Below are 25,466 nucleotides of genomic sequence, written 5' to 3'. Positions count from 1 at the left end.
GCTTCCGGTCCGTGCCCTTGGGGCTCCGTGTCCTGTCGCCTTTTCTCGGCTGCCGGGTGTGCATCCGGGGAACATGGCGGCGGCGAGGGGCTGGTGGCGGTTGCTTGTGGGGACCGCGGCAATAGCCCGGGGTGAGCAGGGGACAGCCGGTTGAAACCGGGGGCAGGAGCTACGGTTCGCCCAGCGTAGGGAGCCCCTCAGGCCTCACCCCGCGCGTCGGTGCCTTTATCTCCCCGTGCAGGAGCCGGGCGACCCTCGGCGTTATTGCTGCCCGTGAGAAGGGAGAGCGCCGCGGCCGACACGCGCCGTGAGTATGTGCGGGCCGCACTTTTGAGACAACTGGCAGGGACCCCTTCATTCCCTTCGTCAGATGTTTGGCATTGTCCTTGGTCCGGGGTACCCTTCCCTCCGTCCTCTCGGCAAATCCCTCCTTGTCCTTGGAGTTTCGACTGAAGTGGCCCTCACTCTGCAGGCAGAATAGGGTCCTCCCTGTGCTCTTAAGCCTCTCTTTCATGGCCCTGATAGCTCCTCGGCCGTTGTCCCGATTCCCCTTTTCAAACTTTCACCACCTTTGGGTCCCAGCGCCCAGTAATAATAGTTCACCTTGAGTGCCTACTGCATGCCAGGCACCTTGTCAAGGGTTTTAATGCATGATCTTATTTAACCCTCACAATAACCTTATGAGGTAAATGGCATTTTGATCCTCGTGTTATATAGATCAGAGTACAGTCCAGAGAAGTAACTTGCCCAGAGTCAGAGAACTAGTGACAGAGCTGGTGTTGGAACCCAGGCCTGCCTGTGTCCAAAACCAGAGAATGCTTCACCATTGCTCTGCAGCCTGCGATGTGTGGGTGCTCAGTGATTTAGGGTTGCCTGAATGAATGTGTAGAGAGATTATGTTGCAGTCAACATAAGCTGACCGGGAGTCAGAAGATCTGGGATTTCCCCCTTTCTGGGGTTCAGTTTCCTCATTGATACAAAAAATGGTTTCAACTAGATAATCTATGAGGGCTCTTTGGCCATGAGATTCTTCACCTGAGAATCAACTATGAGCCGAGTGCTAAGGAGATAGAATTAAAAGTTCTGGTTCCCATCCTTCCAGAGCATGTAGTCTGGTAGGAGAGCTAGGACATAAGCTGCTTTAGCACAAATGCAGACAGTGTGGAGGAAAAACCACCACAGCAGTTCAGAGAAGGGACAGACACCCCAGGTGCAGTAATAAGGCGAGTCTTTATGGACTGTGTAGTTGAGCCAGCTTTTTCCCCAAGTTTCATCAGGTCCTGTTCCCTGAGGCTTAAAATTGCCCCCACCCTCATCTCATGCCTTTCTTAAGATTTTGTAGGGAGCCCTAGAGACTGGATGCAGGGCTGGCCGATGCCATCTCCATTCTTTTGCTAGATATGCCTTTTCCTTCCAGCCACTGTCAGACCACGGAATGATGTGGCCCACAAGCAGCTCTCAGCTTTTGGAGAGTATGTAGCTGAAATCCTGCCCAAGTATGTCCAACAAGTTCAGGTAATATTGCTGCCGTTGTTTGGTCTGGATCAAGAAAAGGTCCTGGGGTGGCACAAACAGTTTGCACTTGACTACTAATATAAAGGTGGGTAGTTCAAACCCAACCAGCAGTGCTGTGGAAGAAAGGCCTGGTGACCTGCTTCCATAAAGATTATCACCAAGAAAATTGGATGAAACAGTTTTATTCTGTAACACCTGTGGTCACCATGAGCTAAATTGATTCGATGGCAATGGGTTTGGTTTTTGAGTCGAGAAAGAACCACCTCAGGGCATGTGGTTTCAAAGAAACCACAGACTCCGCCATCTCAAACTTAGGCTTAAACCAGGTGATTGCAGCTGAAGCTAGCTGTTCCCTCTCCTCACCCCATTCCATGCTTGCAGGTGTCCTGCTTCAATGAATTAGAGATCTGTATCCATCCTGATGGAGTCATCCCAGTGCTGACTTTCCTCAGGGATCACACCAACGCACAATTCAGATCCTTGGCTGACTTAACGGCAGTGGATATCCCAACCCGGCAAAACCGTTTTGAGGTCAGTGGGAAAATTTGAAAAGGTTTGAGGCGTAAGGGAAGGAAAGGGGACAGAACAGTGTCATGGCGATAAGTAACTGTGAGAGTTAGCGCCTCCTTAGTTTCAATAAGTTCTCAATACATTTAGCTGTTCGTACTGACTGCTCATCTCCTGTTTTCCAGACCCTGGGGATCAAGAGAGAAATAACAACTAATATCTGCCCTCCAGGAGTCCCCCTACTCTAGTGAGGGAAAAAGACGCACAAATAGGTTATTACAGTATATAAATACTTGGGACGTTAGAGGAATGGTGTAAGAACACAGGAGGGATACTTAGCCCTGTCTGTGAGACTTCTTGGAAGAAAAAGGAGAGAGAATGTTTGTGTCAAATCTTCGTGGATGACCAGGAGTCCAGGAATTAGGCCAGTGAGGGTATGATGGAGGGGGACCGGGGGACATCCCAGACAAAGCGATTAGTAAACACAGGCAAGCTGAGAGCTGTAGCTGCGGCCTAGGGCTTTGGAAATAATTGTAAATAGAGAGCATCTTAAGCATCAGAACAGAAGGCAGGTTCACAGAGTAGAATCCTAACCTACGCTGTATCCTCACTGTTAATACTCTCACGCAGGGACTCTACCCCAGACCCATCAGCCTATGGTTATCTTGGCCCTCCAGCTCCCCTTGTTCTCCCTAGATTGTCTACAACTTGCTGTCCCTGCACTTCAACTCACGAATCCGTGTGAAGACCTATACAGATGAGCTGACACCCATAGAGTCCACTGTCTCTGTGTATAAGGCAGCCAACTGGTATGAGAGGGAGGTGAGTTACTGGGCATGGCGGACCTGCCTCTGGGCCAGAGTTGTTCAATTGGCTGAAATGACTGGAAGCCTGGAGGCCTCTCTTTTCTAGGTCTGGGACATGTTTGGAGTCTTCTTTGCTAACCACCCTGACCTAAGAAGGATCCTGACAGACTATGGCTTTGAGGGACATCCTTTCCGGAAGGATTTCCCCCTGTCTGGCTATGTTGAGGTAGGAGCATTGGAACTGGGGCAGCAGCCTCAGGGAGGGACTAGCAGGGAACCTGCGGGACCCTGGGCATGGCAGGAACTGTGGTTTGTGGATTGTGGTGGTTTAAGAGCATGGACTCTGGATTGGAATCCTAGCTTCACTGTTACAATGTGGGCCAAGTTATTTCATTTCTCTATGATGAAGTTTTCTCATCTGTAAAATGGGAATGACAGTAGTACTTCTCTAATAGATTTGTGGTATTAAATGATGTATTTATAAAAGTTGGTGTATTGTAAATGCTTGATTGACGTTAACCATTATTGTAATGATCAAGGAAACCTTGAGGACACACCTAAGTCTCTCCCCAAGGCCTGAAAGTCGAGGATCATGTTACCCTGCCCTGGATCCCTGGGACGGCAGCTGACGGGCAAGACACTAAATGTTCAGCCCTGGAGAATGGCCACTGAGGCAGATCCAGTAGCATGTGACTGCAGGACTCTTATGAAGAATTTCAGTGGTTTACTTTGCCACTCATGTGCTGCAGGTTTTTTGTCAGCAGGAAGATGGTCTGTTGTATGCATACGTGAAATTTCTAGCAAAGCAAATTTTAGAAATGTTGAGACGTGTGGCGGTCCAGCCCTACTCCTTCAGCACCCAAATGCTCCTCTTTTCTCAGTGTTTTGTATATTCCCATTTTGCTCTCAAGCTACTCTGGCCAGAGCTACTTCCCTCTCCTTCCTTTCACTCACCCTTGCTGTCTCCCTTACCTGGTTTGCCTCTTCACCAGAGCACCTGATTGCCCCCTACATTATCCAACTGATCCTCCAATAACAAGGGAAAAAAAACTCAAACCCACTGCCATCGCGTCCATTCTAACTCATAGCAACCCACAGGACAGAGTAGAGTTGCCCCACAGGGTTTCCAAAGCTATAATTTTTATGGAAGCAGACTACCACATCTTTCTTCCTGCAGAGCAGCTGGTAGAGTCGAACCACTGACCTTTTGGTTAACAGCAGAATGCATTAACTACTGCACCACCAGGGCTCCTCAAAAACAAGAAAAGCCATGCCAAATTTACTCAGTGCCTTAGAGCTTATCAGTGATACTGTCAAGGCTACAAGCCCTGAACTTGTCTACTTGCCGGTTTAGGTTTACTCTTTTCAGCCACAGACTCTTGTCCCTAATCCTGGGCAAATGCTCGCCATTTCCTTACAAGAGTGTGTGGATGGATCAGCAGGAGTCAGCTCTGCTGGACAGTGAGTCAAAGCTCATGACGTGGTGATGGTGGGCAGGGAGCCTAGCAGTTGATGGCAGGGCGTGCCTTTTTGGAATCCCATAGCACTAGCTGGCTGGGATGTGACTTGCTGGGCAGCACAGATTTGGTTGGAGACTTACTGACAAAGCCTGGGAAAAGGCACTAGGACAGGAATCAAGGACCGAGAGGGAAAGGTCTGAGGGAGTCACTCATGGCCTTGTGAAAGTGGGCTCCTTAGTGGCTGTAACCAGGCCTTACCATTGCTCAAGCTTGCTTTCTCTTCCTGCAGCTACGCTATGACGATGAGGTGAAGCGGGTGGTGGCCGAGCCTGTGGAGTTGGCGCAAGAGTTCCGCAAGTTCGACCTGAACAGCCCCTGGGAGGCATTCCCTGCCTACCGCGAGCCCCCTGAGAGTCTCAAGCTTGAGGCTGGAGACAAAAAACCTGAAGCAAAGTAGCTCCAGGGAAGGCATGTGGATCCTAGAAAGCGCCATATCTATAATTGAGTGTCCGTGTAAATAAAATCTTTCATAGACTTACCATGTCTTGTGTGGGTGTAATGGGGTAGAAGTGATGCTTTGGCTCAGCAGAGGGGAGATGCTGGCAGGGGTTCTTCCCTGCTCCTGAAGAGAGTCTACCATAAAGTGGGGAGTCTGTCTGAATGGGACTAAGCAGACATGGTGGCCTGTATGCCTGGAGCTGTTACTGATTCACAGTCCACAGGGTTCAGGCTTGTGTGGCACATTCTCTGCTGAGCACTGGAGGCATCTCAACAATTGCTGGAGAAAGCCCCTTGTCACAGCAGACTCTTTGGTGGCAGCTGATGGATCTAGGGGCTGAGTGGAACCAGGGAAACCTCCATCCACCCTCATTCCATCCAGATATCCACAGGGCTTTGTGAGCCAGGGCCAGAGCCAGAAAGAGCCTCAGCTTGTGTTGTCTTGACCCTTTGTCCTGCTCCCTGCAGCCTGATGGCTCATCAGGCCTGGCCTGGGAATCTTCCCAGACTCTGGCCTGAGCTGAGAATGTTGTTAACAAGCAGATGAGGTCCCCGGCTGGGGTAAAGAACACTTCGGAGCTGCAGATTTGTCTGACTGCCAGGGGACAGTACTCTCCACCCTACTGGCCTAGGATCTGACCAGCCTGCCATGGAGTTGGAGGGCCGTGCTCTGCAGCTAATGCTCTTGGCTCCTGTGGGGCTCCCTGGAGGCTGGGCCGGGTGTCGGGGGTGGGCCTCAGTTGCAGCATGTTTTGGGGGTGAGGGCAGATAGTAAGGTAGTGTTACTGCCTGGGCTCTTCCTGACTTCTTGGGAGGGCCAGGCTAGAGCTGTTTGTTCCCAAGCACCTTTTTTTAATTAGCATCCACCCATCTGGGCAGGAGCAGGCTGAGGGCCTGACAAGAAAAGAGCCAGGCGCCTGCTGCCAACAACCCAAAATTCCCCATTTCTAAGGAATGGAAAGAGGCCACTGAGGCCACGGCCAGCCCCTCCGTGTTAAGCACTGAAGACTGACATGCAAAACAGAACCGGCTGAGCCGCCTACAGTGGAAAGTTGGAGCCATGGTATGTGGCAGGCGGACGGGGAAGCAGAGAGCTGCTGGGGAGAGTGAGACTCAGTGGACGTGGCGGGACATGGCGGGGATGTCGCAGTTCCTGGCGTGGCTAGGGGTGGCCATTTGCCTCCTTCTCCCTGGGGTGGCTGGAACCCAGCACCAGGCAGGTACGGGGGCTTCAGGGTGAGGTACGTGGGAGCCAAGGAAGGGTGCTAGGGTGCTGGCTGACGGCAGTTACAGCCAGCTCTCTTTGAGCCTAGCAGGGTGTAGGAACTGCAGGCACGGTGGGTCACAGCCTGACCAGTGCTGAGGGTGGGAGGGTAATGGTGTAGGCTCACCCCCAGAGCCAGGAAGGTCCAGGTAAAGCCAAGGGAAGTAGCCCTAGGTGCCCTCAATGCTGGTCCTGGACAGGGTTGGGCCCTGGGCTTATTCCAGGTGGCGGCCAAAGCAAGGCCTCTTGACTTACCTGAGCTTGGGACGGTTCATTCCAGGGCTATGAGACACCCCAGGGTGTGGGATGGAGGAAGCTGCAACGGGCATCCTGGGCTGCCTGATCCTCCCTAAGAAGGTGCAGGGAAAGAGCATGCACCCCCTAAAGGGGTCCTCATCCTTTGGGGAGGGTCACTGACACTGTTTTGGGTCATGCTGTGCCCAGATTATAGGGAGGGGGTGGGAAGTGAAGGGTCTTATGACCTGTTGGCCTGAAAACTCCTGACCACAGGCATTGTGGGAGCTGAAGGAGTCATCCTAGGCATTGGCCACAGTAGCATCTGGGCTTGGGATGGTGTTCTTGGGATCACAAGACCTCAGTCTGGGAGGGCGAATGCCAATGTGCATACGTGTGTGTGTGCATGTGTGTGTGTACATGCATGTGTTGGTAGGAGGGCACACAGTATGGCATTCCTGCCCTTTTATAGATAGAACTTACAGGGACCCCTACCAGTCAGCTGAGGGGCACCCCTGGGAGGCTGGGGTATTCAGGCTTGAGCATGGCAGGGGCCTGACTTCTCTCTGCTGCCCCAGGGCAGCCTATGGACAGCGACAGCATGGGAGGTGGCCTGCAGGAGCCAGCAGCCCCGGAAGTGATGTTTGAGGTCTTTGCTCCCAGCCTGGGACATGGGGTGGGAGTGTCCAGAGGACCCTAAGCTCAGGGTTGGGAAGGGCATGTCTCAGGGTGAGCCTGCTGGGGGAGGAGGGTAACCCAGCGTGGGTCCCACTGCTTGCTCATGGCCTACCCCCACTCTTGCCTCCTCCACTGCACCCCAGGCCCCAGCCCACTCCTGACACAGCTCCCCTTGCAGCTACTCTGGGCCGGGCTGGAGCTGGATGTCATGGGGGAGCTGCACATTCAGGATGAGGAGCTGGCGTCTACGCATCCAGGACGCCGACTCAGGTTCCTCCTGCAGCACCACGTGCCCAGCGACTTGGAGGGTGCTGAGCAGCAGCTGTGGCAGCTCCAACGCCTGCGCAAGAGGCCTCCTCTTAGCCCTTGGGAGTTTGAACAGATGCTCCTCACAGGCTTGTCCTGCGTCTACCGGCTCCACGCGGCTCGTGAGGCTGAGGAGCGGGGCCGCTGGGCCCAAGTCTTTGCCCTCCTGGCACAGGAAACACTCTGGGACCTGTGCAAGGGTTTCTGCCCCCAGGACCAGCCACCGTCTCTGGGGCCCTGGGCCTTGATCCTTGACCCCTTCCCCTGACTTTCCCGTTTTACCTGCCATTGTCCCTTGCCCCCCAGCATTCCCTCTAAGCCAGACCCATTTGGGGTGGGGACTTCCATCTGGCACCTGCTGCTTCTCACTGTGTTGAGGTCTCTGGGCTTGGCTTACATCCTGGACCTCCACCTACCCTACCCTCCCATCTTGTTCTCTGGGCCCTGCTTGGCTGACAGCCAGGGCTCTGGGTCCCAGGCAATAGGTTCAGAGCTGAGGGCAGAAGTTGTAAGGCAGTGTATATGTGTGTGTTGCGGTCAAGGGTCAGGGTTCTAAGTGTGTTCCGGAGATGCTGAAAGGGAAACTGTCCCCAAGTAAAGATCCAGGTAAGCCCCTCCACCTCCTACCTGGCAGATGGTGAGAGGTCCTGCAAAATCTACAGGAATCTTTTAAGTGCTCAGCACCCAGTCCTCATCTGGGTGTCCCTTTTACACCCAACCAAGACTCTAGGGTCCCTGAACCTCGGAGTTCCCTATTTGGGCTAGAATAGACTATGCTTTTGGAGTTCTGTCTGTTGGAGGAGGGAGGCAGGTGGAGGCACATTCTTTCTTTGGGAGGGTGAGAAATGTCTTTTGGTCCGCCTCAACAAGGCTCAAATGACCACCTTGGAGAAGGAAGAGGGGCATAGGAGTCAGGGAGACAAGCTGACACATGCGGGGGGTTGGGGTAGATGCAGCCCTCATCATGTGTACCTCTTTCCATAAAAAGCTCTGTTCTGGCCTCCTGGAGCTCTGTCTTTCTTTGTCAGAGTAAGCTGTCTTATCTCCTGCTCTGGGCAAATCACCCTCCAATCGTGGGAGGGCAGGAGTCAGGGCCACCAGGAATCAACTCCTCCTCCACATTCCCAGTCCCTTCTGGAAGAAGGAGGAATGTGCTGTTTCCTTGAATCCCACATTCCCAGTGCAGTGGGGTCGCAGGGTGTTGGTATTTGTTACAGAAAGGAATCAGCAGGGCTCTAAGAATGAGGCCGAAGGTCAAATGGGGAGGAGCCAGACCCACAAGAGGTTGAACATGCAGAGGGTCAGACAAAACTGACTGGAAATGGATCAGGCAAGTAGAACTCAAGGAAATTCCCACGTCCTCCTCCTCCAGGGCCTAACCGAATCCTGCCCTCTGCCCTCCGACACCCAACGGGGGCCTGCGGTATTCAGTGCCGCCCGCGCCCCGGGCCGGAACCGGCGCAGACAAGACAGAGCGCGGGACTCTCGGGAGACAGGCGCTGGCGCAGGCCCACTTTATTGGCAGTCCAGCGGCGCTGGGCAGGCCGTCATGCTTGCGTCGGCGGGACGTTCGCGCCCGGGCCCGGCATGCAAACCCCTGGGCCGCTCCGAGCTCCTCTCCACCCAGGGCTCAGAGCTCCGGGGGCCCGAGGCCCGGCGGGTGGGCGGCGGGGTCGGGGTCGGGGTAGACCAGGAAGCCGGAGAAGGTGATGTACTTGCCATGGTTGCTGTAAGCGCCGTAGCCGTCGTGGTCGTGGCTGAGCAGCCAGACGGTGTCGCCGCGCTGAAGCGCCAGCATTATGCTCTGGCTCTGCATCTCACGGCGCCGCGACCCGCCATCGTCGTAAATCATGGCCTGCACCTCGTCGCGGTTCTTCATCAGCTTCACCGACAGCGTCTTACGCGGCAGCTTGCCAAGCGTGAAGGAGAAGAAGTAGGCGCCAGGCAGGCGACAGCGGAACACGCCGGCCGCCGCGTCGAAGTCGCCACCGATGTTGACCAGCTCCGTGTCAAAGGCTAGCGGCCTGTGCCGCGGCCCGGGACCCGAGTCCGAGCCCACCAGGCTGCGTGTGCGCGCCGCCGAGAAGGCCGAGCGCGGCTCGGGGGGCCCCTGCGGGCTGCGCGCAGGCGCGTCGGCGTCCGCGTACACCAGGTAGCCGCTGAAAGTGGCCCCCGGGGCGCCGAGCGCGTACTGTGGCGCGCCATGCAGCCGCAGCCACACTGTGTCGCCGTAGTCGAGCTGCAGCATGGCGCTCTGGCTGGCGGCGCGCCTCGCGCCGGGCCGCCGCTGCTCGTCGAAGGCCAGCGCCTGCACCTCATTGCGGTTGCGCACCAGCATCACCGACAGGCTCTTGTGCGGGGCCTTGCCCGCCGTGAAGGAGAAGAAGTAGGCGCCCGGGACGCGGCAGCGGAACTGGCCAGTGGCCGCGTCGAAGTCGCCGCCGATGTTCACGTACACCTTGTCGAAGGTCACTGCCATCTCCGACGTGCCCTCCAAGGGACTGGTGCGCGCCGCCGAGAAGGCCGAGCGCAGCTCCGATGAGCCCGGGGCCGGGCCCAGAGCCCAGCAGGCGGCCGGGCCCAGCAGGCCCAGCAGAATCGGCAGCATGGCGCCTGGGAACCGAGGCAGAGGAGCTGGGAGAGAAGGCTTAGGGTGAGAGGGCACCACAAGACGCCCGGCCCTCCCGGACTGGGAGGCATGAGTTCTCTTCCCAGCCCTGTCCTTGACTCACTCCTGCGTTTTCCAACACACTTGGTTTAGGTCAGTGGTTCTAGAACTTAAGCCTGCCTCGGAATGACCTGGACGGCTTGTTAACACCCACTTTGTTGCCGCCTGCCTCCAGACTTTTCATTCACTAGGCCTGGGGCGGGGCCCGAGAATTTACATTTCTAACAAGTTCCGGGGTGATGCTGATGCCTCAGGTTCTCCACGATGGTTACTGTCTAAGCCCCCATCTGGACAGGAAAGGAAATAGCTCCCTGACTCCTTTCCCTGCCTCTGACTCACTCAAGGGTCAGCTCCCACACTGGATCTCTGGATTCCCTAAAGCCCTTTCTTGCACTGATTAGGCCAGAACAGTTGTTCTTTGAGGTAGCTCCCTCCTCTAGTGAAATGAAAGGAAAAAAAAAGCAACTCCTTCCTTTCTACTTGGAGGCTGGTAACAGAGAGGAAGGGGAGTCAGGAGCTGATGGACGTGGAGAGCAAAAATTCCAGCAGGGTTTTGGCAAAACGGTGGATCAGCACTTCTGTTCCTCTGTGGTGGTGGAGTAGAGAGGACAGACAGGCCTGGGCTCTGGTCCTGACTTCAGCACTTACATGCTGTGAAACCCTGGGCAAGTACCTTAACTTCTCTGGGCCATGGCTTCTTCTGTGTAAATGGAGAGCAGACCTGCCTCACAAGCTTGGTGTGAGGATGCTCTGAGATAGCAGGTGTGAACATGGTTTGTGAGCTGCAGTGCTACCTGGGTGTGCAGATTCTTCCATTCTTGGAAGCCCTGACACAAGTGATCTGATAAAGTTCTTGACATATGGGGTTAGGAACTCAGTAACTCTTGTCCCTGGGAACTTGGTGAGGGCACTGCTAACTCCAAGGAGTCACTCTTCTGTGGTGGCATTCATTGCTTTGTGCTTCCTAGTAGGGCACAGGTTTTGGGGCTTGAATACCCAAAGGCCCTGAAGTAAAGACAAACCAGGAATGAAAATGAACTGGAGACAGTGTAGGATGTAGGCTTTCATAGGAAAAACCCTGGGAATGTGTGGGTGGATATATGTCTCTCAGGGACGTGGGGACCTGCTGAGAAGGGTTGCCAGGTGCAGGTGTGCAGACATGCCCTGTGTAAGGGCACCCACCTGAGGGGAGGTGGGAGCTGGAGTCTAGCCCACATTCCACTTGCTCAGCTGTGTGGACCTGCAGCCACTGGGGGAAAGGGTGCCTTTTTAAAATTCTCATATGGAGACCTTAGGTCACTAGCCAAGGTGAACACTCTCTCCAGAGAAGATCCCTATAGGCTAGCCCATACCTTTGGTGACAGCAGGGAGGGGATGGAGGGTGCCATCAGCAGGGGTAAAGATTGCACCTCAAGAGTGTCCAGTGCATTCCATTTTACTAAACTATTGTGGACACATCTGATTTCCCAGCAAACCTACAAAATAGGCAGGTCCTTTCCCATTTTATAGATGAGAAAGCTGAGGCCTAAAAAGGGGAGGCAACTTGGCCAAATGCCCACACCCCCCGTTCAACACTGAGGTAAGCCTTGAACCAAGGCCTTTGATTCCAAATCTAGTGTGCCTTCCCCTGTCCCACTACACTTGCCTCCTAGACACACGTGTCTCCAGCCAACCTGTCTCCTGCCTCAGTTTCCCCTTTTTCAAAAATAGGAGAGGAGATAAGTAGAATGAGTCTTAGGATCTAGGGTGAAAGAAAAAGGAAACAAGAATAAAACCCTAGTGTTTTGTCTTCTGGGAGCATGGGAACAGCTCCTCTCCTCCTGACCCTGCTGCTTTCCTAGGAAGGCCTGCCCCGGGAGCGCAGCACCTGACCACCTCACCCCTGCCAATCTCCCTGCCATGTCTGGTGCAGCCCGCCAGTGCCAGAGGGTCCTCCCGTGTACCCAGTGCCACCCACTGCTACCCATTTCCCGGATTCATCGGTCCCCATCCTTCCCTGAACTCCCTTCCCTGAGCCGGTCCGAGGTGGGAGGGGGTCAGGTGGGCGGTATAGCCCCGGGGGACGGAGGAAATGGCTGTTCCTAGCTCTGCCCAGGTGGGGCTCAAAATAGTCATCTTCAAAGAGAAAAAACTGGGACACAGAGCCGAGAACTCCAGAAGGTGCCGACCCATAGCCCATGAACGGCCGCGGGAGAGGCAACAATGTACCCAGCCCCCTCACCGCCAACCCCCACCCCTCATTCAGCCCTTCCTCAGGTCCCGCCAGAACCCCCTCCCACCTGCCCTGAAAGCCCTTCATGCTCCCAAGGAGAGAAGCCCCCCTTTCACCGAAGCAGCCCATGAATTCTTTCTCATGAAAAAAACACCCTCCAAAAAGGGGGACCCCAGGCCCTTACTGTCCCCAGACCTCCCTTCACCCGTCCCTTCGGAGTAAAAGCCCTTGAGCCTCTTTGAAGAAAAAGCACCCAGGTCCTCTTTGCAGGGAAATACACCCCACCCCCGAATCCCCCCCCCCCCCCGCCTCCAATGAAGGAGGCACCCTGGCTCCGCATTTCCCCGAGCTGCCCTCACCTGGCGGGGGCGGCGGGCAGGCGGGTGGGTCCGAGCCCGCTCTCCGGCTCCGGCTCCGGGGACTCCGGCTGCGCACTGTGCGCCCAAGCTGCGGCGGCGCCGGGCCTGGCGGGCGGCGGGCTCTGCCGCTCCTCTGGCCCCGAGGCGGCGGCGGCGGAGCGCAGGGACCCCCGGCCGGGCGCGGGGCAGCGCGTGCGGAGAGGCGTGGGGGACAGGGAAGGACAACTAAGGAGGGAGCGGAGCTGAGAGGCGCGCGGAGAGGCAGGGGAGAGGCGGACGGGGGAGAAGGAGGGGAAAGGAGAGGAGTGGGAGGGAGAGGGAGGGGCGTGCCGAGGAGGGGAGCTGAGCAGCGGGGCCTAGGGGCGCCAACCGTGAGGCCCGGGCCCGGGTTGCCGCGACGCGGCTGGACCCTTCCCCATCCGTTACCGCCTTAGAGCTTCAGCCTCTGCGTCTAGAAGGCAGGCATCATCAATCCAAGGAAACAGATGGGGAAACTGAGGCCCAGAAGGGACTTAAAATCAGAGGCAGAGGCCAAACTGGGAGTGACCGAGGGCACTCCACAGACCAGTCCCCTCCTGGTTTGGGGAAAGGAGACTGGAACAGGGCACAGAAGCTGCAAGGACAGTGGAAGGTGAGATTATATTTGGGACAGATGTCCAGGCTGAGTGGCCCCAGGGGAGGGGGTCTGAGTAAAGAGAAGGATAAATGAGTCAATGTCACCAGTGAAGGAAGGGCATAAAGTGACCTCATTTTTCTTCCCCACCTCCAAATCTGCAAATGCCCATAGTAGATTAGGAAGAAAAGAGGAAGACAAAGCCCCTAGACACCAGGGGGTCAGCCTGGGTCCCCCTGGGGAGGAGGTGAGAGAGACAAGTCCTTGGGGCAGAATAGAGAGAAGCTGTTTCTGTGGCAACTGCAAGAAGGAAGAGGATTGAGAAGGACAATGGGAGGGCTTGAAGGGCCCTGGGTGGGAGGGGGACTGGCCAGCCTGCCCAGCTGGGCCAGTCCAGCAGGCATCCTCGCTGGGAACAGCTGTCTCCCCACCTCAGGACTCACCAGAGGCCCTTCCCATGGCCTCCACTCCAGGCTTTACCTACCATGGGAAGCTCAGACTCCCATCATTAGGGCTTCTGTTCTCTCCCTTGACAGCTGTGGACTTCATGAAACTGCCTGGCACTCAGTAGATGTTGACTGAGTGGAAGGCCTTTGAAGAACTCCATTCTCACTCCACCTCCTACCCTCCGTCTGCCTTAGGTTGACTTGGGAGGCCTAGGCTATAGTCCTGGCTCTGTTGCTGTGGGGTCCCTGAGAGGCCTGTCCCCTCCTCGAAAAAAAAAAAAAAAAAAAAAACCAATGAGTACCTTACCCTCTGGAGCTTTCCTTCTTGAACTCTCTCTCTTCCTAGGAGGCCCTGACGTCCAAGCATTAATCTAGTATGGGTTAGTGGCCTGAAGGCGTTGGCGATGACTGGCTCATTAAGTTACTCTTCGGGTGTTAGGTGAACAATGAGATGAAGGAATGAATACATGTTTTAATAGAAAAGAATGAACAGAGGCATTTCAGGTTGGGTGATGGGGGTATTTAGGGGGATGCGGTGAAGCCATTGTCTAGCCCTTGTCAGATCACAACTGTCTCCTTCACCATCTTGAAAGGCTTGGACCACAGGCCTACTGGGAGGCCATGAAGCAGGGTGAGGGTAGGATGAACCACAGAGGGATTAGCAGGAGGGCGGGTAAGGCAGGAAGTCCACCTGTGGCAGCCACAACCCTTCTACTAGGGCATTGTGCCCTATCTGGTAGGGCTGCCCTCTTGAAGGTGCCTCTTGAAGATGTGATTCAAATGGTGAGAGAGGAGAAGGAAGACTCTCCAGGCAGGATGATTAAAGTCCCCTGGGGGCCTGGCTCAGGCCAGGAGCCATCTGATCCTTTCTTTCCCTAGAGCCACAAAAAGACCTTTCACCAGAGAAGCCAGGGTGGGGGTAGAGACAGATGGCTGGGGGAGATGATGGTGAGTTTGCTTCAAGTGATTAGGATGGGGAGGAGAGCTGGGGGTGGAGAAAGGACATGGAGAAAGAAAATGCTTAGAGCTGATGGGTGTGTCGGGTAGGCTGGGGTTGGGGGTGGGGGGGCATCAGGATGGACATTAGGAGGAGGTGGCAGCAGGGTTCAGAGAAAAGAGCCATCAGCTAGGTTGTAGTTCCTGCCTGCTCCTACCTTGTTCTGTAACCACCACCACGACAATTTAAAAAAAAATAATTTTATTGTGCTTTAGGTGAAAGTTGATAGTACAAGTAAATTTCTCATTCAAAAATTTATACACAAATTGTTTTGTGACAATTGGTTGCAATTCCGGCAATGTGACAACACTCTCTCCTTTTCCACCCTGGTTTCCCCGTGTCTGTTCAACTAGCTTTCCTGTCCCTTCCTGCCTTCTTGTCTTCCTTTTGGGCAGGGGTTGCCCATTTGGTCTCATATATTTGATTGAACTAAGATTTGACACATTGAACACTAATGACCGAAGACCAGATGAGTTGTGGAATGACCCATCAAGGACATCATACATGAAGAAGGCAAGAGGTCATTAGAAAAAACAGGAAAGAAAGAAAAGACCAAAATGCATGTCAGAAGAGCCTCGGAAATTTGTTCTTAAACATAGAATATAGCTAAAGTGAATGAAAGAAATGATAAAGTAAAAGAGCTGAACAGAAGATTTCAAAGAAAGGCGGCTCGAGAAGACAAAATAAAGTATTATAATTACATGTGCAAAGACCTGGAATTAGAAAACCAAAAGTGAAGAATATGCTCAGCATTTCTCAAGCTGAAAGAACTGAAGAAAAAATTCAAACTTTGAGTTGCAATACTAAAGGATTCTGGGTGCAAAATACTGAACAATGCAGGAAGCATCAAAGGAAGACGGAAGGAATACACAGAGTCACTGTACCAAAAAGAATGGTTGATGTTCAACCATTTCAGGAGGTAGCATATGATCAAGAACCCGTGGTAATGAAGGAAGAAGTCCAAGCTGCACTGAAGACATTGGCAGAAAACAAGGCTCTTGGAATTGATGGAATACCAACTGAGTGTTTCAACAAATGGATGCAGAGATGGAAGTGCTTGCTTGTCTATGCCAAGAGGTTTGGAGGACAGTTACCTGGCCAAACAACTGGAAAAGATCCATATTTACGCCTATTCCCAAGAAAGGTGATCCAACAGAATGCGGAAATTATCGGACAATATCGTTAATATCACACGCAAGTAAAATTTTGCTGAAGATCATTCAAAAGCGGTTGTATCTGTATATGGAAAGGGTAGTGCCAGAAATTCAAGCTGGATTCAGAAGAGGACTTGGAAACAAGGGATATCATTGCTGATGTCAGATGGATACTGGCTGAAAGCACAGAATACCAGAAGGATATTTACTTGTGTTTTATTGACTGTGCAAAGGCATTCAACGGCACGGATCATGACAAATTATGGATAACACTGCAAAGAATGCAAATTCCAGAACATTTAATTGTGCTCATGAAGAACCTGTACATACATCAAGAGGCAGCTGTTCGAACAGAACGAGGGGATACTACGTGGTTTAAAGTCCGAAAAGTGTGTGTCAGGGTTTTATTCTTTCACCATACCTATTCGATCCGTATGCTGAGCAAATCTGAGAAGCTGGACTATATGAAGAAGAATGGGGCGTCAGGATTGGAGGAAGACTCATTAACGACCTGCGTTATGCAGATGATAGAACTTTGCTCGCTGAAAGTGAAGAAGACTTGAGCACTTACTGATGAAGATCAAAGACCACAGCCTTCAGTATGGATTACACCTCAACATAAAGAATACAAAAATCCTCACAACTGGACCAATAGGCAACATCATGATAAACGGAGAAAAGATTGAAGTTGTCAAGGATTTCATTTTACTTGGATACACAATCAATACCCATGAAAACAGCAGTCAAGAAATCAAACAATGCATTGCATTGGGCAAATGTGCTGCAAAAGACCTCTTTAAGGTGTTAAAAAGCAAAAATGTAAGGTGCACCAGACCCAAGCCATTGTGTTTTCAATTGCCTCGTATGTGAAAGCTGGACAATGCATAAGGAAGACTGAAGAAGAACTGACGCCTTTGAGTTATGGTGTTGGAGAAGAATATTGAACATACCAGAAGAACGAACAAATCTGTGTTGGAAGAAGTACAGCCAGAATGCTCCTTAGAAGTGAGAATGGCGAGACTTTGTCTCATGTACTTTGGACATGTTTTCAGGAAGGATCAGTCCCTATAGAAGGACATTATGCCTTGTAAAGTAGATGGTCAGAAAAAAAAAAAAAAAAAAGGAAGCTCCCTTCCTCAACAAGATGGACTGACACAGTGGCTGCAACAAGGGGCTCAAACATAGCAACGATCATTGAGGATGGCACAGGACCGGGCAGTGTTTCATTTCCCTGTACACAGGGTGGCTATGAGTCGGAACCGACTTGATGGCACCTGACAACAACAACAAGCATGTTCCTCACATGTGTTACTGGTTGTTTTACAGGCCTGTCTAATCTTTGTCTGAAAAGTGGGCTTTGGAAGTGGCTTCAGTTCTGAGTTAGCAGGGTGTCTGGGGGCCGTAGGTTAGGGGTTTCCTCCAGTCTCTGTCAGACCAGTAAATCTGGTCTCTTTTTGTGAATCTGAATTTTGTTCTACATTTTTCTCCTACTCGGTCCTGACTGGGACTATATTGTGATCCCTGTCAGAGCAGTTGGTGGTGGTCACTGGGCACTATCTAGTTCTTTTGGGCACAATCATAATTTGAATAACAGGTTCCATCTACTGAGTGCAACAGATGCTGTTAGTGCCCCACTCACACCCCAGGCCTACCTGGAGGTCACTGCGGACGGTTCCAGAACACACCTCTGCTTCCTGTGTCTCTGTGCTCTGGCTGTGGAAGTGAGTGTTGCCCAGGCAGGAAGTTAATTCATCAGAGCAACCCTCCACCAATGGTGGTCCAGAGTTAGTGGATAAATACCTCAGCTTTCTGGCCCCTCTTTGAGACAATTCTCAGTTCCAATATCTCAGAGACCCCAGAAGAACTGAACCTAAGTTGTCCATGGTGGAAACCGACTCATGGTTTATTTGCTTTCCTCCCTTCCTGGTCTCTCTTCTCCACTGCTTCACTGTGGTTCTTAGGACTGCCTCCTAAATAAACTACCTGCACCCAAATCCTTGTCTCGGGGTCTGCTTTTGGGTGAACCCAAATTAAGACACTGAACAAGTCTGTGTCTGACTACATGTATTATTGTTGTTTTATGCGCCTGTCTAATCTTTTCACATCCATTACCTTATTTAATTTTCTCAATGCCTCCTGAGTCAGGTGTCATTAACCCAAGTTTACAAATGAGGAATAAAGAGGTTAGTGTGGGGCAGGATTCAAATCCGAGTTGGTCTAGCTACAAAGCCCAGTCCTAACCACTATGCTCTGCAGCCTCCCTAATTCCTTGATCCTTCTGGACCTTGTTTTCTCATCTGTAAAACAAGGGATGAGCTCTTGACCTTGAAGAGAGGTCCTGTACCCAGTTTCTCCTGCAGCCAGGCATGGCCGAGGAGATGGAAGCAGAAGTCATCGGGAGAGAAAACTCTTTAAAGAGACTGACTCAGCTGGAGGCCCACTCTTTTTGCCCTCCATCCTCTCACCCCTCTTCTTGGAATGTAAATATGAAGGCTGGTGCTCCAGTTGCCATCTTGGGGTAAGAGACAACATCAGAGTGCTCTAAGGCACAGTGCTAGGTAGGCACTCAGGCAGAAGCCAGATGAACAAGACCTACATCCTGCACTTAATAAGCAAATCATCTAATGGGGGCAGCAGGCTGAACATAAAGAACCGTCATAGGGGAAAGAGATCAGCCCCATGAGAAAGCTGCTAAGGGATATGGGAGGGAGAAATTCTAGCTGTGGGATCCAAGGAGTGGTCACAGACGAGGGTGTTTCTAAATAATGGTGAATTTTGACACAGTGAGATAGAAGTGTTGGAGTGAGGGGGTGGAATGCAGTCAAAGATAAGAGTATGAATGTGAGGCTAATTGCCTCAATGAACAACTGTCTCTTTTGCCATGAAACCAGAAGAACTGGATGGTGCCCAGCTACCATTACTGAACATTTGTGTGTGTGTGTGCTTTAGATGAAGGTTTACAGAGCAAATTAGCTTCCCATTAAACAAATAATACACATATTGTTTTGTGACATTGGTTGCCAACCCGGCGATGTGTCAACACTCTCCCCTTCTTGACCTTGGGTTCCCCATTTCCATTTGTCCAGCTTTCCTGTCCCCTCCCACCTTCTTGTCCTTGCCCCTGGGCTAATTTGCCAATTTAGTCTCGTATACATGGTTGAGCTACATGTATTATTGCTTGTTTAATGAGCCTCTCTAATCTTTGGCTGAAAGGTGAACCTTAGGAGTGACTCCAGTACTGAGTTAAAAGGGTGTCGGGGGCCATACTCTTGGGGTTTCTCCAGACTCTGTCAGGTCAGTAAGTCTGGTCTTTTGTGTGTGAGTTAGAATTTTGTCTTACATTTTTCTCCAGTTCTGTCTGGGACCCTCTATTTTGATCCCTGTCAGAGCAGTCAGTAGTGGTAGCTGGGCACCATCTAGTTGTGCTGGACTCAGTCTGGTGGAGGCTGTGGTAGTCGTGGTCCATTAGTCCTTTGGACTAATCTTTCCCTTGTGTCTTTTATTTTCTTCATTCTCCCTTGCTCCAGTCAAGGTAGAGCCAGTGCATTACTGAACATTTTTTTTTTCTTTTTTATTGAGCTTTAAGTGAAAGTTTAGAATTCAAGTCAGTTTCTCATACAAAAACTTATACACGCATTGTTACATAACCCTAGTTGTTCTCCCTATGATGTGACGGCACACACCTCCTTTCTACTCTGTATTTCCTGTGTCCATTCAACCAGCTCCTGTCCCCCTCTGCCTTATCTCACCTCTGGAAAGAAGCTGCCCATTTTAGTCTCATGTGTCTATTTGAGCTGAGAAGCAGATGCCTCACCAGTATCATTTAATGTCTTATAGTCCAGTCTAATCTTTGTCTAAAGAGCTGGCTTCAGAAATAGTTTTAGTTTTGGGCTAACAGAGAGTCTGGGGGCCATGTCATCTGGGGTCCCACCAGTCTCAGGCCATTACGTCTGATCTTTTTACTAGAATTTGAGGTCTGCATCTCACCTTTCTCCTGCTCCATCAGGGATTCTCTGTTGTATTGCCTGTCGGGCAGTCATTGGTGGTAGCCAGGTAGCATCTAGTTCTTCTGGTCTCAGGCTGATGGAGTCTCTGGTTTATGTGGCCCTTTGTGTCTCTTAGGCTCATGTTTTACTTATGTCTTTGGTGTTCTCCATTTTCCTTTGCTCCAGGTGGGTTGAGACCAATTGATGCATCTTAGATGGCCACTTGCTAGCTTTTAAGACCCCAGATGTCACTCACCAAAGTGGGATGCAGAATGTCTTCTTAATAAACTTTATTATGCCAATTGACCTAGATGTTCCCTGAAACCATGGTCCCCAGACCTCCGCCCCTGCTACTCTGTCCCTTGAAGTGTTTGGCTGTATTCAGGAAGCTTCTTAGCTTTTGGTTTAGTCCAGTTGTGCTGACATCCCCTGTATTGCGTGTTGACCTTCCCTTCACCTAAAATAATTCTTGTCTACTATCTAGTTAGTGAATACCCCTCTCCTTCCCTCCCCACCCTCGTAACCATCAAAGAATTCTTTCTTCTGTGTTTAAACCTTTTCTTGAGTTTTTATAATAGTGGTCTCATGCAGTTTTTGTCCTTTTGTGACTGACCAATTTCACTCAGCATAATGCCTTCCAGATTCATCTATATTATGAGATGTTTCATGGATTCATCGTTGTTCTTTATTGTTGTGTAGTATTCCATTGTGTGAATATACCATAATTTGTTTATCCATTCATCCGTTGATGGGCACCTTGGTTGTTTCTTTTTGCTATTGTAAACAGTGCTGCAATGAACATGGGTATGCATATATCTATTCATGTGAGGGCTCTTATTTCTCTAGGATATATTCCAAGGAGATTGCTGGATCATATGGTAGTTCTAGTTCTAGCTTTTTAAGGAAGTGCCAAATCAATTTCCAAAGTGGCTGTACCATTTTACATTCCCACCAACAGTGTATAAGTATTCCAGCCTCTCCACAAACTCTCCAACATTTATTATTTTGTGTTTTGGGGATTAATGCTAGCCTCGTTGGGGTAAGATGGTATCTCCATTGTAGTTTTGATTTGCATTTCTCTAATGGCTAATGATTGTGGGCATTTCCTCACATATCTGTTAGCAGCTTGAATGTCTTCTTTAGTGAAGTGCCTGTTCATATCCTTTTTAAATTGGATTATTTGTCTTTTTGTTGTTGAGGTTTTGCAGTATTTTGTAGATTTTAGAGATTAACCACCAATCAGATTTGTCGTAGCCAAATTTTTTTTTCCCAGTCTGTAGGTTGTCTTTAACGTTACTGAACATTTTGACCAAAGAGTCTATAGAAGAATCCTGTTTAAAAGGGGACAGAACCGAATTTCAAATTCTTGTGGAAACTAGTCTTTCTGGAGCTATGGAGGCTGGGTGAACCCCTGAAACTACTGCCCTGAGATAATCCTCAAACCTTAAATCAAAACTACGCCCTAAAGCATCTGGGGACCATGGTCTCAGGGGACATCTAGGTCAATTGGCATAATGAAGTTTATTAAGAAAATGTTCTGCATCCCACATTGGTGAGTCGCATCTGGGGTCTTAAAAGCTAGCAAGTGGACATCTAAGATGCATCAATTGGTCCCAGCCCACCTGGAGCAAAGGAGAATGAAGAACACCAAAGACACAAGGAAAATATGAGCCTAAGAGACACAAAGGGCCACATAAACCAGAGACTCCATCAGCCTGAGACCAGAAGAACTAGATGGAACCTGGCTACCACCAATGACTGCCCTGACAGGGAACCCAACAGAGAGTCCCTGATGGAGCATGAGAAAAGTGGGGTGCAGAACTCAAATTCTAGTAAAAAGACCAGACTAAATGGTCTGACTGAGACTGGAAGGACACCAGAAGACATGAACCCTGGACTCTCTGTTAGCCCAAAACTAAAACCATTCCTGAAGCCAACTCTTTAGACAAAGATTAGACTGGACTATAAGACATTAAATGATACTTGTAAAGAGTGTGCTCCTTAGCTCAAGTAGATGCATGAGACTAAATGGGCAGCTCCCATCCGGAGGCGAGATGGGAAGGCAGAAAGGGACAGGAACTGGTTGAACGGACAGGGGAAATACAGGGTGGAAAGGAGGAGTGTGCTGTCACATTATAGGAGAGCAACTAGGGTTATATGAAAACGTGTGTATAAATTTTTGTATGAGAAACTGACTTGAACTGTAAACTTTCACTTAAAGCACATAAAAAAAAAAGTCCTAAAGTCTTCTTAATACCAAACAACAGTTTAACTTAACTAATAAAGAAGGTCTGCCTCGAGCATTATGCTCTTTTAAGATCTATCTATATGGTATCAAATTGACAATAGCAACTGGAAAGATTGGATAGGAACCTTGGTGGTCAGTGAGTCTATGTTAATACGGGAGGAACAACTCAGAAAGGGAGGGTGAGAATGGTTACACAACTCGAAGAATGCAATCATGTGACCGAATTGTACACGTAGAAACTGTTGAATTGGTGTATATTTTGCTGTGTATATTAACAACAACAACAAAATAATTACATATTTTTTAAAAAGGCAAGAGTATGAAAAAGGTATGACAGCGGCAGAGAGAGGGTCTGAGGCAGGAACTGTCCGTGGCTCCATTCTGGAGGGAAGGTTTGTGGAGGGAAGTAATGGCAGGTAAGGTGGGTGGGGCTTCAATGCTGAGCTAAGGAACTTAGTCAATCCTGCAGCGGAGGGGAGAAGGGGGGCTCAGAGCTGTATTTTAAGAAGATTACTCTGTATGCAGAGTGAAGTGAAAGAAAGAGGAGACTGAAGATGGAGAAGAGGCCAAGGGATCTGCAGGAAAATCCTGAATGTGTCCGGATGAATCTGGACTGGGCAGGGGCAGTAAGAAAGGAAAGAGAGATGGGAGATAGACTGAGATGAGATTCTCAGAGACTGACAGGGGGAGCAAGCACACAAACTCACAATTTAATTAGCTTTCTGGTTTGCCAGTGGATTACAGGGGAATTGGAGCTCGGAGTCTAGGGACCTTGCTGGGAGTTGGGGGGAAGTTAATGAGAAAGACAACAGCATGCCCCCGGGAGAAATCAAAGAGGAGGAATCATTAGCCAAGCAGAGATGCCAGCAGGAAAAACAGATGTCAGGGCGAGGACTCTGCTTTCTGTGGAGATCTTGGTCCTCCAAGGGGGCAGACAACTTGGGTTCCTGGGTTGAGCTGCTGGCTCTGCTTGCTACCCCGGGTTCTAATCCCTATGAGCGCTTGGTAAATGGCCTGGGAGGGGGTAAGCTGAGAGTGGCTGTGAGGATTAGGTTCCCAACTTCCCTTGGCCCGTTTCCCAGAAGGGCTTAGAAGTCCTAACACCAGCCCTCCTAGAAAGCAGAACAGAATTCCCTGAGCCCCTTTTGCAGATAGGGAGGCTGAGCCAGGGAAAGGGAGGGGACTTGTTCATGACCCCATGTGGCACACTGCATTTTCCAATGATGGCTGTAACAGTATCTCCCTCCTACATGCTCTTCTTACAAGGTGACCTTGACACTCCCCATTATGAGGAGGACTTGGGTTAGGTCATAAAAGGTGATATAGTTCTGCCTGGCTCTCTCCTGAGGCTCTCACACTTGGAACCCAGACGCCATGCTGTGAGAAAGCCCAGGCCACGTGGAAAGGCCCCGTGTAGATGAAGTGGCCAACAGACCCAGTCAAGACTGACTATGTAATTTGTGGCGCCCGGGGCAAAATTTATTAAGAATTTCAAGATGGGGTACTAAATCAAGTGCAGGGCCTTTCTAAGTGGGGACCTTTGCGATGGCACAAATTGCATGCCTGCAAAGCTGGTCCCATTGGATGTCTAGCATCAACTGCCAGCCACGTGAGTGAGGAAGCCTTCGAGATGATGCCAACCCTTCCTAGCTGAGCCCAGTATGCCTCCAGATCCACAAGGGATAAAAATGGTGGCTATTGTTTTAAACCAGTAAGTTTTGGGGTAGTTTTCATGAAACAATACATAGTATGAACATTGGGAAAATCGGACTGATCAAAACTGGGATAAAGATGTAGAACAGTCATCAAGTTTCTCCCCACACCCAGGCTCATTCCTGAGCTATTGCTGCAAGCCTTCCTTAACCTATGTTAGCAGCAGAGATTGGAGGCACAAATAACCCTGGACTGTCAGGAGACCCTAGCCATGGAATACTGGAAGTCAGCACCATGATCTGCATATCCTTGGGGACAAAATTCAATAGGCCTAAGGTAAACAATTACTCTAATGCAAAGATGACACGATAAGGGGCCAGGGAAACTAGAGTGCTGGATATGGGACAACCAAAACACAGTTAAAGACAGTGTTGACACATTGTAAAAAATGTAACTAATGTCATTGAACAATCTGTATGGAAACTGTCAAATGGGAATCCAATTTGCTGTGTAAATTTTCACTGAAAACACAATAAAATATTAATAATAAAAAAAAGTCAATAGGCCTAGGCATATACCCCAAATAATTCAAAGCCGGGACTAAGGCAGATAGATGTACACGAGTGTTCATTGCAGGACTAGTCACAATAGAAAAGGCAGAAATGACCCAAATGCCCACCAAATGATGAATAAACAAAATCTGGTATATAAATACAATGGAATATTATACAGTCATAAAAAGGAATGAAGTTCTGATGCATGTAACATGGATGAACCCTGAAGACATGCTAAGCGAAATAAACCAGACACAAAAGGACAAACACTGTATATTTCCAATTTTATAAGGTACTGTATCTAAACCAAAAAACAAAATTGGTTGCCATCAAAGTCAATTCTGATTCATAGCGACCCTACAGACAGAATACAACTGCCCTACAGGGTTTCCAAGGTTATAATCTTTACAGAGGGAGCCCTGAGGGGAGCCCTGGTGGCACAGTAGTTAAGCACTAGGTTGCTAACCAAAAAGCCTGCAATTTGAACTCACCAGTGGCTCCATGGGAGAAAAGACCTGGTGATCTGCTCCTGTAAAGATTACAGCCTTGGCAACTCTATGGTGCAGCTCTACTCTGTCCATTAGGGTTGCTATGAGTTGGAACTGATTTGATGGCTCAGAACAATAATCTTTACCAGAGCAGACTGCCGTATCTTTCTCCTGCAGAGTGGCTGGTGGGTTCAAACTGCCAACCTTTCGGTTAGCAGCTGAGTATGTAAGCACTGCACCACCAGGGCTCCTGATATGAACTATCTAGAATAGGCAAATTCATAGAGACAGGAAGTAGAATGGATACAGGTTACCAGGGGCTGGGAAGCAGGAGAAATGGGGAGTTATTGTTTAATGGATGTAGAGTTTCTTGTAGGGATGATAAAAGAAGATCTGGAAATGGATAGTAGTGACGGTTACACAACATTGTGATGTACTTAATGCCTCTGAATTGTATGTTCAAAAATGGGTTAAAATGATAAACTTTATGTTATCTATGTTATTGTTGTTATTGTTAGGTGCTGCTGAGTCAGTTCCGAATCATAGTGACCCTATGTATAACAGAATGAAACACTACCTGGTCCTGTGCCATCCTCACAGTTGTTGCTATGCTTGAGCCCAAATACATATATATATTTTACCATAATAATAATAATTTAAAAAGTCAGTGAGAGAAGACTCTTTTGTATGCTGGAACAGTGGGGGCAGTGGCCCTGGCAGGAGACAATGGTTAGGTCTCCATGGCCTGCAAGAGCAGCAGGGAGTGACAGTCCCTGGAAGAGAGGGAGGGAGATGACAAAGGAAGACTATGTCCTGCCAA

At 50.2% G+C, this 25,466-nt stretch overlaps 3 protein-coding genes across 5 annotated transcripts; 2 read left to right on the top strand and 1 right to left on the bottom strand.

Moving 5' to 3' along the window:
- The first annotated feature begins 6 nt into the window (after positions 1–6).
- On the top strand, positions 7–4,827 carry NDUFS3 (NADH:ubiquinone oxidoreductase core subunit S3). Of its 2 annotated transcripts, XR_010322436.1 has the most exons (8): positions 7–131; positions 242–307; positions 1,418–1,515; positions 1,897–2,046; positions 2,719–2,844; positions 2,935–3,054; positions 3,368–4,289; positions 4,578–4,704. XR_010322436.1 is itself a non-coding variant. In XM_003412238.4 (7 exons), exons 1-7 carry the CDS (start codon positions 74–76, stop codon positions 4,743–4,745), a joined length of 786 nt encoding a protein of 261 aa, XP_003412286.1. In that variant the 5' UTR covers positions 10–73; the 3' UTR covers positions 4,746–4,827. The 2 variants fall into 2 exon arrangements, 1 of the variants encoding a protein (XP_003412286.1); XM_003412238.4 differs by lacking the exon at positions 3,368–4,289 and having other exon boundaries at positions 10–131; positions 4,578–4,827.
- Positions 4,828–4,952: 125 nt separating this feature from the next.
- Positions 4,953–8,458, top strand: FAM180B (family with sequence similarity 180 member B). Of its 2 annotated transcripts, XM_003412237.4 has the most exons (3): positions 4,953–6,006; positions 6,863–6,933; positions 7,141–8,458. In XM_003412237.4, the coding sequence occupies exons 1-3, from the start codon at positions 5,847–5,849 to the stop codon at positions 7,534–7,536; spliced, it is 627 nt and encodes a 208-aa protein (XP_003412285.2). In that variant the 5' UTR covers positions 4,953–5,846; the 3' UTR covers positions 7,537–8,458. The 2 variants fall into 2 exon arrangements, with proteins under 2 accessions (XP_003412285.2, XP_064144199.1); XM_064288129.1 differs by lacking the exon at positions 6,863–6,933 and having other exon boundaries at positions 4,953–5,849; positions 7,106–8,458.
- Positions 8,459–8,818: 360 nt separating this feature from the next.
- C1QTNF4 (C1q and TNF related 4) lies at positions 8,819–9,876 on the bottom strand. Its single transcript, XM_003412097.3, has one exon. The coding sequence runs from the start codon at positions 9,874–9,876 to the stop codon at positions 8,899–8,901; it is 978 nt and encodes a 325-aa protein (XP_003412145.2). The 3' UTR covers positions 8,819–8,898.
- Between the last annotated feature and the right edge of the window lie 15,590 nt (positions 9,877–25,466).

The sequence above is a fragment of the Loxodonta africana genome, chromosome 7 (assembly GCF_030014295.1).
Source record: "Loxodonta africana isolate mLoxAfr1 chromosome 7, mLoxAfr1.hap2, whole genome shotgun sequence".
Lineage (NCBI taxonomy): Eukaryota > Metazoa > Chordata > Mammalia > Proboscidea > Elephantidae > Loxodonta > Loxodonta africana.
This window is presented reverse-complemented; position numbering and strand designations above follow the sequence as displayed.